At 61.4% G+C, this 13,160-nt stretch overlaps 1 protein-coding gene across 1 annotated transcript in view; it reads left to right on the forward strand.

Moving 5' to 3' along the window:
• The window catches only part of NBEAL2 (neurobeachin like 2), a 33,001-nt gene that overhangs the window by 10,806 nt on the left and 9,035 nt on the right, over window positions 1-13,160 (forward strand). The window contains 29 exon segments of the mRNA XM_050308229.1: window positions 475-730; window positions 873-979; window positions 1,609-1,686; window positions 1,772-1,855; window positions 1,974-2,072; window positions 2,764-3,335; window positions 3,424-3,556; window positions 3,639-3,758; window positions 3,838-4,168; window positions 4,268-4,350; window positions 4,456-4,548; window positions 4,849-5,020; window positions 5,489-5,622; window positions 5,715-5,874; window positions 5,946-6,048; window positions 6,530-6,680; window positions 6,823-6,981; window positions 7,051-7,210; window positions 7,366-7,451; window positions 7,679-7,773; window positions 7,922-8,070; window positions 8,073-8,341; window positions 9,109-9,287; window positions 9,364-9,523; window positions 10,861-10,998; window positions 11,572-11,877; window positions 11,968-12,117; window positions 12,669-12,826; window positions 12,900-13,024. Of these exon segments, the coding sequence (XP_050164186.1) occupies window positions 475-730; window positions 873-979; window positions 1,609-1,686; window positions 1,772-1,855; window positions 1,974-2,072; window positions 2,764-3,335; window positions 3,424-3,556; window positions 3,639-3,758; window positions 3,838-4,168; window positions 4,268-4,350; window positions 4,456-4,548; window positions 4,849-5,020; window positions 5,489-5,622; window positions 5,715-5,874; window positions 5,946-6,048; window positions 6,530-6,680; window positions 6,823-6,981; window positions 7,051-7,210; window positions 7,366-7,451; window positions 7,679-7,773; window positions 7,922-8,070; window positions 8,073-8,341; window positions 9,109-9,287; window positions 9,364-9,523; window positions 10,861-10,998; window positions 11,572-11,877; window positions 11,968-12,117; window positions 12,669-12,826; window positions 12,900-13,024 (4,810 nt within the window).

The following is a 13,160-nucleotide window of genomic DNA, read 5'->3' on the forward strand; positions in this document are numbered from 1 at the left end:
AATAATTCAATTAAATAATGAAAAACAATAATTAGATTAAGTGAAATAATAAAATAATGAAAAGCAGTAATTAGATTAAGTAAAAATAATTCAATTAAATAATTAACTTAAATAATTGAATTAAACAAAATAAATAATTAAATTAAGTAAAATAATTAAATTAAGTAAAATAATTAAGTAAAATAATTAAATTAAGTATAAGAATGAAATTATAGGAAGGTCTGAAGTTCAAGCTGCTGCCTCACCTCCAATCCAGCTCTGGGATGGAGGATGGAAAATTCTTGGATTCATAAATTCGATCAGAAACAAACCTTAATTGGCGCAGCGATTAAAAAATCAACCTAATTAATAACTCCCAACTGGGCTTTGAATCAATTTACACCCCAGGTGGGGGGTGGGTCGGAGCTGGAGCCCCGGGGGTGTGAGGTGTGGGGTTTTGGGTGGTGATGTAACCCCCCTGCCGTGTCCCCCCAGCCCAACGCGCTGCGGGCCATCACCCCGGGGGCCGTGGAGGTGCTGCTGGGGCTGCTGCAGCGAGGCGGGGTCCCCGCCCTGCTGGAGGCCACGCTGCACTCCCTCGTGGCCGTGGTCCACGTCCTGCACGGCTCCAGCCCCGGCGCCGGCCCCGTGTCCCTGCGGCAGCTGCTGGACGGATATTTCCGCGTCCTCAACTCCCACCTGGCTCCCGAGGTGCCCGGGGCGCTGCTGGGCCTGCGGGTGCTCATGCTGGGTAGGTGGGGTGGGTGTGGGGTGTGGGGTGTGTAGGGTGTGGGGTGTGTGGGGTGTGTGGGGTGTGGGGTGTGTGTGGGGTGTGGGGGTGTGTGGGGTGTGTGGGGTGTGGACGGGGCTGAGCCGCCGTCCCCGCCGCGCAGACGCCATCCCGGCCATGCTGAGCTGCGAGGACCGCCCGGTGCTCCAGGCCACGTTCCTGAGCAACAACTGCTTCGAGCACATCATCCGCCTGCTGCAGAACAGCACGGTACGCCAGGGCCTCCCGGGGGACTCCAACCTCAGCTCCAGCCCCGCCACTCCTGCCCCTGAGTGACCCTGGGACAGGGCGGGATGTCCTTGGTGACGCCAGGGTTGGGCCCCTTCACCACCATCCTTGCCCTCGCAGGTTCTAAATGATCCTGGGAAGGGTGGAGTGTCCCTCTTGGTGACATCTTCATCCCCATCCTCACCCTTGCTGGTTCTAAATGATACTGGGAAAGGGTGGGGTGTCCCCCTTGGTGACACCAGGGTTGGGCACCTTCATCCCCATCTTCACCCTCCCTAGTTCTAAATGATCCTGGGAAATGGTGGCATGTTCCCCTTAGTGACACCTTCGTCTCCATCCTCACCCTTGGTGACATCCTTATCTCGATCCTCCCTGGCTCTAAGTGATCCTGGGACAGGGTGACATGTCCACCCCCCCTTGGTGACACCTTCTTGTCCACCCTCGCCCTTCCCAGCCCTCAGTGATCCCAGGACAGTGTGGCTGCGCTGCAGCTGCTCCTGTGGGGCAGGGTCCCTCCAAACCCCCTTCCCTGTGTCCCTATATCCCATTCCCCCCCTGTGTCCCAGTGTCCCTGTGTCCCCGTGTCCCACTCCCCCCGCCATGTCCCACAGCTCTACCTCGGCAGCTCACGGGAGGCGGGTGAAGCCCGGGACGAGGTTCCCACACGAAGCAGGGATGGACTGCAGCAGGTACAGGGTGGGGCCACCCCCTAACCCACCTGCAGGCGTGATGGGGTGTCCCCTCCACAGCCCCACCGTTCCCGTGTCCCCACAGGGCGGTGCCGGCGGCACCGACACCATCGCGGTCCACGCCCTCAGGGTGCTCACGGCCATCATGAGCAACTCGCCCTCGGCCAAGGTGGGCAGCCAAGCAGAGGACACCCCAAAAGCACCTGGGTTTGGTGTTGCCACCTGCCCAGGTGGGCTGGGGAGGAGCAGCGGGCCCCACGGGGTCCCACATGTCCATGTGTTTGCAGGAGGTGTTCAAGGAGCGCATCGGCTACACCCACCTGTACGAGGTGCTGAGGAGCCAAGGGCAGCCCACCCAGCGCCTGCTCCAGGAGCTCCTCAACATGGTGAGCCTTCCCACTTCTCCACCCTGCCGGGCACTGGTGGTTTGTGGTGGATTTCAGCACCCCCCTCCTCACCCCTCAGTTCTCTCCACCCACCTGGGTTCCCATCAGCCTCATCCCAAGGGCTCCTGGGGGCATCTTTAGGTTGGAGTCGTGCTCAGCTTTTGGGGAGTTTCGAGCCCTTTTGGGTGTGGAACTACTTGTTCTGGTACTGCTGGACGTGGGAGGGGCTCCAAGACCTTTGATGCATGGGGATCTCTGAGATCCTTGATGTATGGAGATCTGCAAGATCCTTGATTCATGGAGGTCTCCAAGATCCTTGATGTGTGGGGGTCTCCAAGAATTCTGATGTCTGAGGTCTCCGAAATTCTTGATGCAAAGGATCTCCAAAATTACTGATGCACAAGGGTCTCTTATGGACTTGATGCACGGGGGTCCCCGAGATTTTTGGTGTGTGGGCTCTCCAAGGCATTTGATGCACAAGGGTCCCAAGATTCTTGGTGGATGAGGGTCTTGATATACTGGATGCATGGGAGTTGTGATGTGCAGGAGTCTCCAAGAGTTTTGATGCTCAGGAGTCTCCATTGAGTTTTGATGCACAAGGTCTCTACTTCCAGCCCGGGGTGGCCTGGGGGATGATCCAACCCTCTCCACAGGGTTGGAGCTCCCCCGACCACCTCCTGTGTTCCAACAGGCAGTGGAGGGCGACCACAGCTCCTTCCCAGTGCGTCCCATCCGCAACGAGCAGCCGCTGCTGCTGCTGCTGGCCTGGCTGCCGGCGCTGGAGTGCCGGGATCTGCAGGTGTTGCTGTCGGGGTGGCTGCGGCGGCTCTGCGAGGCCTCCCTGCCCAGCCGCCTCACGTGCGTCAAGGCGGGCATGGTGGGCTCGCTGCTGGGCGCCCTGGGCACCGAGCCGGCCCTGCCCGCTGCCTGCTCCCAAAACCTGCTGGAGCTGCTGCGGGCCCTGGGCAGCCTGTCCATCCGGCCCGGGGAGCTGCGGCAGCTGCTGCGGCTGCTGCGGCGCGAGCGGGGCCGGGGCCCTCACCCCTACGTGTGTCCCGTCATCCGGGCGCTCTCGGGCATGGCCAGGGCGGAGGGGCCCCCCCGGGCGCTGCAGAGCTTCGACCTGAGCCCGGGCATGGCGGGGATCATGGTGCCCACCATCCAGAAGTGGCCCGGAGGGGCCTTCGCCTTCCACGCCTGGCTGTGCCTGAGCGAGGAGGAGCCGGAGCCGCCCGCGAGGCCCAAGAGGAGGCAGCTCTACAGGTGATGGCGGCTGCAGGGGCTGGGAGGGGCTGAGCTGAGGATGAGGAGGGGCAGCACCACCATCCCCACCGTGTTTCTCCCCCACCAGCTTCTTCACGGCCGGGGGGACGGGCTTCGAGGCGTTCTTCACCGCCGGCGGCGTGCTGGTGGTGGCCGTCTGCACCAAGAAGGACTACATGACTGTGGCCTTGCCGGAGTTTGCCTTCAATGACTCGGCCTGGGTGAGCACCACCCCCTGTCCCTGTCACCACCAGGAGGGCAGTGAGGCCACCAGCATGCCCTGACAGCCCTGCCTGCCCCCAGCACTGCGTGGACATCGTCCACGTGGCCGGGCGCCGGCCCTTCGGCCAGAACGTCGTCAGCGTCTACGCCGACGGGCACCTGCGGAAGACGGCGCAGCTCCGCTTCCCCTCCCTCCACGAGGTGAAGGACGTCCCCCCTACCCAGCCAGACCCCTCCCCGTGGATGACAGGGGGCTGAGCAAGACCCTTCTTCTTTCCAGTCCTTCACCTCCTGCTGCATCGGCTCCGCGGGTCACCGGACCACCACCACTGCCACCACCGCCACCAGCCACCCACCGGCACCCCACGGCCCCGAGCTGGTCTTCCCCTCACACCCTGTGCTGGGACGCTCCCAGTCTGTGCCCGCCACCCTCGGCCCCCACTCTTGGACCCCCACGCAGCTGCCCACGGAGGGGGTGGTGGCCACCACGGCGGCCGGGAGCCAGGACATGGAGTGGGGCAGCCCCACGTCCCTGGAGGGTCACCTGGGCTCCGTGGCCATCTTCTGTGAGGCTCTGCAGCAGGCCCAGGTCAAGGCTCTGTTCTGTGCAGGTACAGCAGGGTGGGACACGGGGGATGTCCACAGAGGTGCTGGTGGCAGCCAGGGTCTCCTCCACCGTGTCCCAGCTCACCCCAGCCCTCCTCCCCCAGGACCCAATGTCACGTCACCGTTTACACTGGAGGGGGACCTGATGGAGCTGAGCAGCAAACTGCTGCTGTACTACACCCCCCAGGTGAGGAGAGACACCCCCATGGGGACAGGGACAGCGCTGCCAGACCCTGTGCCGTGAGGGACATCTCCAGGAGCACGGGGGTACTCCCATGGTGCTCTCCTCTAGGCCTGCAGGAACAACATCTGCCTGGACCTGTCTCCCAGCCACGGCCTGGACGGGAGGCTGACGGGGCACAAGGTGGTCAACTGGGACGTCAAGGTACGCTGGGCACGGGGTGACACGTCCACCCCACGGCGTGGAGGCAGGTGGGTCCCTCCTGGGCTGCAGTGCCAGGGCAGGACCCCCACAGGGGCTCCTACAGAGACTGTGCACGTGGTGTTGTGTCCACCAAGGACCTGCATGGCCCGTGGGTCCCCTGAGGACCTGTCTGCCCCATCCAGGGTGGGCACCATGGGGTGGTGCAGGGGAACAGGTGACTTTTGGGGACCCTGGGTGGCTGTGCAACCTCCTCCTCCCGTGCCCAGCAAGGCCTCTCCCGTCCCTCCCTCCCTTCCTCAGGACGTGGTCAACTGTGTGGGTGGGATGGGTGTGCTCCTGCCCCTGCTCGAGCAAGTGGTGTCCAAGAAGGAGGAGCCCGAGGACGAGGAGGAGACCAACGAGCTGGTGGGGCCAGAGCTGACGTCCTCCAGGAACGCCCAGGGCATGCTCATCCCGCTGGGGAAGTCCTCGGGTGAGGAGTTCAGGGGTGTGGAGCAGGAGTCGGGTGGTTGGAGGGAACCACAGTGCCATGGAGGTGTTCCTGGTGTCTACCACAGACAGGAGAGGTCTTGCCTGAGGCACCACGAGGTGTGGGGTAATGGAGAAGCCACTTTTGACATCGTTATGACCCAATTAGTCATGAACAAGCAGTTCTGGGAAGGTGAGGGTGGCTCCAGCCACCTCCAGGTTGCCTGTGGGTGGAGTCTTTGATGTCTCAGAGCAGGGCTGGGTCCATGCAGGAGCCTTTGGCATGGGTGGGACGTGCTTTCTCCTGACACCCAGCTGCTTGTTCCCAAGCTCAGAGCAACAGAGCTTTCCACCCCAATAACTGTGAGGAAAACAGGAGAGCAGGGTGAAAAGTCTGGAGAGCAGAGCTGGTGGTGGGATCCCCAGGAGAGTGTTTGGGTGTGCCCAGGGCTCACAGGTCTGTGCCTTGCAGAGAACAGGCTGGAGAGGAACAGCGTGGCCGCCTTCCTGCTGCTGGTGAAGAACTTCATCCAGCACCACCCCGTGAACCAGGAGAGCCTGGTGCAGTGCCACGGGCCGGCCATCATCGGGACGCTGCTGCAGAAGGTGGGGGGGCTCCCAGAACCCCATCCTGTGATCCCCAGGGTCGTTCCAAAGCGGGTGGCAGGAGTACAAGTGTCCCCTCCCTCCCGTGGCAGGTCTCTGGCGCTCTGCTGGACATGAGCACGCTGATGGCCTCGCAGCTCCTCATGGAGCAGGTGGCCTCCGAGGGCAACGGGCTCCTGCTGCACCTCCTGTACCAGCACCTCCTCTTCGACTTCCGCATCTGGAGCAACAGCGACTTCGCCGTGCGCTTAGGTGGGGCTGGGATGACTGGGGGTGTCCCCCTCCCCACCAGCCTCCGGGCCCCTCACACCTTCTCCCTGCAGGTCACATCCAGTACCTGGCCAACGTGGTCAAGGACCACAAGCAGCGCATCCGCAAGAAGTACGGGGTGCAGTTTGTCCTCGACTCCATCCGCACGTACTACGGGTGAGCCGCGGGCGGAGCCGGCGCCGCGGGACTGCTGAGGTGGTGGTGGGAATGGTGGGCGTCACCCCTCGGAGCTCCACTTTGGGCTAGACACCACTTTCTAGGGGTGACACCCCTCCTTCTGGTGTGGGAGCATTGTGGGTACAGGATCTCCCACTCCAAGTGGCCGTGTCCCATCCCCAACCCTGTGCTGGTTCCCAAATCCGTCCCCAGGGTCTCTCCCTCAGCCACCAAGAGCATGGCGGCTTCTGCAACGACTCGGTGCCCTTCTTTTGTTTGATGTGTTGCTGCATGTCTGTGGTGCTGGGGGTGCTCACCCCCTGCAGAGACCCAAAAGCGTGGGATGGACGTTTCACATGGGCCAGAAGATCCCTGGATGTCCCCATGGGGCTGCTCCTCAGGCTCCATGGCAGGATTTGGGATGGTGCTGGTGATGGGTGATAAGGGACTGTACATATCCCCATGTGTGTCTGTCCACCAGCACCTCCAGGGAGACCACGGCCACTGATGACATCAAGACAGTGCAGACGTCCCTCTTCAGCCTGGTGAAGGATTTCTTCTGCCGGAGCTTCTCCGGGGAGGAGATGCAGAGCTTGCTGAGCTACCTGGCTGGGGCCCAGGACGAGCAGCAGGTACGTCACTGACCCACCCTGGTCCCCAAACTCCTCATCGTGCCGTGGGCTGGGCCGGCACTTGGCACTAGGTGGGGAGAAGCTGTCGAGGTCGTGGTGGGGCACTTGGAGGGCAGTGGACAACCAGCCCCATGTCCTGCAGGTGTGTGGGGCGCTGGAGGTGATCCACAGCCTACTGAAGGGCTCACCTGCCCAGGAGCAGCTCTTCACCTTCCTCTTCGAGCCGGGCCAGGTGGAGGTGCTCTTCTCGCTGCTGGTGCAGAAGAAGTTCTCGGATGAAGTGAGGGAGAGGGTGTTCAAGGTAAGGCGGGTCCCCAGCGCCCACCTCTCGCCATCCCCAGTGAGGTGACACCTCTCGCTGTCCCTCCAGATCCTCTACAAGATGCTGAAGTACGAGAAGGTCCCTGAGCGCAGCAAGAGCCGCCTGAAGCTGAAGGACATCGGGTACCACGGGCTCATCTCCTACCTCAGTGATGTCCCCAGCTCCACGCTGCTCTTCCGCTGCCTCTCCGAGCAGGTCCTCGGGGCAGGTACCGCGTCCCAAAAATGTACATTCCAAAACACGTGCCATGGGATCACCGCTGCTGGCTTCCCATGAGACTCAGCTGGTCTTGGGACTGGGATCTTGGGTGGCTTTTGGGGACAGCGGGTGTCCCACCACTGTGCTGTCTCCCCTTGCCCACAGACCCTCCCAACTACAAGGACCTGGTGGCCGTGGTTTACCTGTCCCACCGGGCTGAGCTGACCGTCCGGCTCGACCTCTGCCGCAAGGTGAGGGGACAGAGGTGTCACCCCGGGGCTGAGCTCCCTGGGCACCCAGCCACGCCCAGGCGTGGTGGTAGCGTGTACATGGATGTGCTGGCATGGAAGTGGCGCAGCCCCAGCACCTCGTGCTGGTGATGGAGGATCTTGGGTGCTCGGGACCGAGGATCCAAGCATCAGCCCCTCAGGGGCTGGGGCAGCAGCATCAGGTCTCCTCCCTTTTCCTTCCCCTGCAGCTCTTCCACCTGATCTACGCGCAGCAGGACCTGGTGAGGCAGCTGGCCAGGCTGGCGGGGTGGCAGGACACCCTCACCAAGCTCTACGTCAGGGAGTCCTACGAGTCCCGCCAGCACAGCCTGAGCACCGGCGGGGGCTGCCTGGAGCTCCTGCGCCTCTCCGAGCCCCCCGGCAAGGAGGGCACGAGCCCACCGCCGGCCGAGCTCCCGGAGCTCGACGTCTTCCTCCCGCTGGGATACGAGGCCTCGGACCAGGAGCTCTCCGAGGGCTTCTCCGACCACTCCATCTCGCCGAGCGGCCGCACCAAGTCCTTCCACTCCTACAACTTCAAGTCTTTCGACTCCTCCGACCGGGCCAGCCGCTCGTCCTCCAACCCCGGCGACGGCCCCGCCTTCGACGGCGTCTACCACCCGCTGTCGCCCTTCTCCACCTCCCCCTTCGACCTGGGGCTCGACCTGGCCAGCACCAGCTCCGTGGCCACGGCCGAGAGCGGTGCCCAGACCCCCGGCAGCGGCCCTGGCACCCCGTCTCCCCTGGAGAGCTTCAAGCCCTTCCCGGGAATGCGGGCGCGCAAGAGCTCCAGCCTCTCCAACGTCCTGGACGAGAGCAGCTACCAGGACGTGCTGCCCAGTGACAACGTCTCCAACACCAGCAACCCCCAGGTGAGCCCCAAACCCTCGTACCCACCACCCCGGGGCACTCTGGACACCAACCTCACAGTTTGTACGGACAGGCTGGGAATGAGAGGCTGGGAAGCAGAGCCGGGAAAGGGCCCTGGGGGTGCTGGTGGGTGCCAGTTGGCCCTGAGTCAGCAGTGCCCTGGCAGCCAGGAGGGACAGCCCTGTCCTGGGGGCATCAGGGAGGGGATTGTCCCTCTCTGCTCTGCCCTGGGGCAGCCTCACCTCAACACTGGGGCAGTTGGGGGGCACACAATGGAAGGGAGAGATTGAGCCATTGGAGAGTGTCCAAAGGAGGGAAGGAGGATGGGGAAGGGCCTTGATTTGAAGCCGTGTGAGGACACTGAGGGCACTTGGTGTGTTCAGCTGGAGCAGAGGAGACTGAGGGGAGACCTCACTGCAGTTCCAACTGCCTGGGCAGGGGCAGAGGAGGGGCAGGACTGAGCTCTGCTCTGGGGGGACCAGGGACAGCCCCCAGGGAATGGCTGGAGCTGTGTCAGGGCAGGCTCAGGGTGGATCTCAGGGAAAGGTTCTTCCCCCAGAGGGTGGTTGGCACTGAACAGGCTCCCCAAGGCAGTGGGCACAGCCCCAAGGCTGCCAGAGCTCCAGGAGGTTGGGATGATCCTCTGGGGCACACGATGGGATTGTTGGAGTGTCCTGTGCGGGGCCAGGAGTTGAACTGGGTGATCCTTGGGGGTCGCTTCCAACTCAGCACATCCCGTGATTCCGTCATTCTCCCTCTCCGCTGGCAGCAAACCCCCGAGGAGGAGCTGTGCAACCTCCTGACCAACATCATCTTCTCGGTGACGTGGCGCGGGGTGGAGGGCTGGGACGACGCGGCGTGGCGGGAGCGCGGCCAGGTCTTCTCGGTGCTCACCAAGCTGGGCTCGGCCTGCGAGCTGGTGCGGCCCCCGGACGAGATCAAGCGCAGGTGAGTCCCCCTGGCTCTGGGGGTGGGGGGGATCCCCAGGGAAAAGGCCACCCTGCGGAGCTGTGCTCTCCCCCAGCCTCCTGGAGATGATGCTGGAGTCGGCGCTGACTGACCTGAAGGAGTCGGGGCCGGGGGCCCTGCCCGGCCTCACCCACAACGCCCTCAAGCTGCTCCGGCTGCTCCAGGACTTCCTGTTCTCCGAGGGGCACAACAACCAGGCCCTGTGGAGCGAGAAGGTGGGTGGGAGTGAGGGGCATCCCTGGTCCCACACCGGAGCTCTGGAGCCCACTGCTGATGCCTGATCCCTGATGGGAGACCTGAGCCTAAACCCAGCCCTACCTGCAGCACTTCAGCTTCCTCACCTTAGGATATAACCTGGGCCCTAACCCTAACCTAACCTTAGGATATAACCTGGACCCTAATCCTAACCTAACCTTGGGATATAACCTGGACCTTAACCCTAACCTAACCTTAGAATATGACCTGGGCCCTAATACTGACCTAACCTTAGATATAACCTGGGCCTTAACCCCAACCTAACCTTGGGATATAACCTGGACCCTAATCCTAACCTAACCTTGGGATATAACCTGGGCCTTAACCCTAACCCTAACCCCTGATCCCTGGTGATAGACCTGAGTCTAAACACAGCCTTATCTACAGCCTTATCTAACCTTAGGAAATAACCTGGGCCTTAATCATAAACTGTAAGTCAAAACCTAATCCTAACCTTAGAAATAACCTCAGCCTTAATCCTAAATTTAAATCAAACCCTAACTCTAACCCTAACCCTAGAAAAGAGCCTCAACCTTAATCCTACATTGTAAATCAAACCCCAACCCTAATCATAGGAAGTAACCTCAGCCTTATTCCTACACTGTAATTCAAAGCCTAATCCTAACCTTAGGAAATAACCTCAGCCTTGATCCTAAACTGTAAATCAACAGTTAATCCTAAACCTTAACCCTACATCCTTGTCATAAACCCCAACCCTTAATCCTAATTTTAACCCTAACCCTACACCCGTACTAAAAACCTAAGACATCCTAAATACTGATATTAAAATTTAACCCTCCTTGTCATAAAACTCAACCCTAACCCCAATCCTATATCTCAGCCCTAATTCCAATCCTCATCCTTAACCTTAGCTCTGCATTTTTGTCACAAAACCCAACCTTTAATCCTAATCTTAACCCTAACCCTACACCTTTACTATAAGCTTTAGGCCTAACCTTAACTCACAACCTGTAACGTAACCGTACCTCCTAAATCCTAATCCTTAAACCTACATCCCCACCCTAAACCCAGCCCTATACCCCAGACCTAATCCCAGTCCTAATCCTTACCCCAAACCCTTCACCCTCACTATAAACCCATTCCCTGAGCCCCAACCTGATGCCCAAACCCAGACCAGTTTGGCATGACCATCATGAGTTGGGTTCCACCCTACTCCAACCCCTAATCCTAAATCCTGCCCCCAATCCAAACCCAAAGCCGAGGGGTGCTGGGGTCGGCCCTGGTAGCTGGAGAGGGGTGGGATCCGTGCCCAGGGGGGGTCTGTCCGTGTCCCCAGATCTACGAGGGGGTGAACAGCCTGCTGGACAAGCTGGGCGCGTGGTACCACCTGACCAACGGCACCTCCGACCTCCGGGAGATGGCCCAGACGGGGCTGCGAGTGCTCGTGGGCTACGTCCTGCTGCAGGACCCCCAGGTGGGTCACCCCTCCCCAGCGCTGGTGGTGGCATCCCAACCCTCGGGGTGGCCCCATCCCCATGTCCTGTGTCCCCCTAGCTGGGCTCATGGTGGGATCCCAGCCCTTGGAGTGGTCCCATCCCATGTCCCATGTCCCCCTAGCTGGGCTCATGGTGGGATCCCAGCCCTTGGAATGGCCCCATCTCATGTCCGTCCCAACTCGGGCCTCCGCTGGGCTGGGATCCCAGCCCTTGGAGTGGCCCCATCTGATGTCCTGGTGGGATCCCAACCCTCGAGGTGGCCCCATCTCATGTCCTCCCAACTGGGCTCGTGGTGGGATCCCAGCTCTTGGAATGGCCCCATATGATGCCCCATGCCCCTCTCAGTGGCACCCCAGCCCTTGGAATGGCCCCATATGATGCCCCATGCCCCTCTCAGTGGCATCCCACCCCTTGGAATGGCCCCATATGATGCCCCACGCCCCTCTCAGTGGCATCCCACCCCTTGGAATGGCCCCATATGATGTCCCATGTCCCTCCCAGTGGGATCCCAGCCCTTGGAGTGGCCCCATCCCATGTCCATGTCCCCCCAGCTGCACTCCCTGGCCTACGTGAAGCTGCACAGCCTCCTGCAGACGTCCTCAGCTCCCAAGAGGGACGAGGCCTGTTACCTCCTGGGGAAGCTGGAGACGCCTCTGCGGCGCTCGCTGGAGGCCAAGTCGGAGACCTTCTCCTGGCTGGTGCCCATCATCCGGACCCTCATGGACCAGTGCTACGAGACCCTGCAGCTGCAGCTCTTCCTGCCCTCCCTGCCCCCCACCAACGGCAGTCCCACCTTCTACGAGGACTTCCAGCTCTTCTGCACCACCCCCGAGTGGAGGGGCTTCATCGAGAAGCACGTGGGTGTCACTGCTGGGGGAGCACCTGGATGATGGGTGGGGCGGTGTGAAGCCCTGGAAACACCTCTCCTGTCCTCCTGGTTTTCCCAGGTGCAGCCCACCATGGCCCAGTTTGAGATGGACACCTTTGCCCGGAGCCACGACCACATGTCCAACTTCTGGAACGCCTGTTACGACGCCATGATGAGCAGTGCCCAGCGGCGCGAGCAGGAGAAGGCGGCCAGCCGCAAGATGTTCCAGGTCCTGCCTGCTCCTCACCCCTGGGATGTCACCCTGGGGGTGTGCTTCTCATCCTGGGAATGTGCTCCTTACCCCTGGGATGTCACCCTGGGGGTGTGCTTCTCATCCTGGGAATGTGCTCCTAACCCTTGGGATGTCACCCTGGGAGTGTGCTCCCCCTTTTGGGGACACGCTCCTCACTCCAAGGATGTCATCCAGGGAATGTGCTCCTCATCCTGGAGACATGATCCTCATCCCTGCAATATAACCCTGGGGGTGTGCTCCTCATCTCTGGGATGTCACCCAGGGGATGTGCTCCTTATCCTGGAGACATGATCCTCATCCTGGGGACATGCTCCTCACCCCAAGGATGTCACCCAGGGCATGTGCTCCTCATCCCAGGAACATTATTCCTGGGACATCATCCCAGTGATGCGCTTCTCTCCCCAAGCACATCGTCCTGGGGACGTTCCCCTTGCCCTGGGGATGTCCCCCATGAACACACTCCTCACCTCGGGCCTGTCCCCAAGCCCCAGCCCTGCTGTCCCTTCACTCTGGCACTCTCTGGGCAGGAGCTGGTGCTGGAGCCGGTGGCCAAGCGCTCCAAGGCGGAGAACGCCCGGCACAGCAACGTCCTCAAGCAGGCCAACAACCACCAGAGCACGGTGCTGAAGCAGTGGAGGTCCCTGTGCCGCCTGCTCACCTCGCCCCGCTCTGCCTGGGCTGACCGGTGAGCCCCGTCCCCGGGGAAGAGGGACATGGCTAGGGGTCCCTGGGGTGCCTGACCCCTCCGTGCCCCCCAGGAACCCTCCGGAGGTTCGCTGGAAGCTGTCGAGCGCAGAGACCTACTCGAGGATGAGGCTGAAACTGGTGCCCAACCTCAATTTCGACCAGCACTTGGAGGCCAGCGCCCTGCGGGACAACCTGGGTGAGGCACTGGGGCACCCGGGGGACCCCAGTGCCAGGGGTGGGGGTGGGCTGGGAGCTGTCATGGGCAGCATTGAATTTGGGGGCCTTTCTCAGGACTTGTCCCCCAGCTCTGGGGGCACCTGCTGACCCCCCTC

The sequence above is a fragment of the Myiozetetes cayanensis genome, unplaced genomic scaffold (genome assembly GCF_022539395.1).
Source record: "Myiozetetes cayanensis isolate MyiCay16 unplaced genomic scaffold, myiCay2020 scf1, whole genome shotgun sequence".
NCBI lineage: Eukaryota > Metazoa > Chordata > Aves > Passeriformes > Tyrannidae > Myiozetetes > Myiozetetes cayanensis.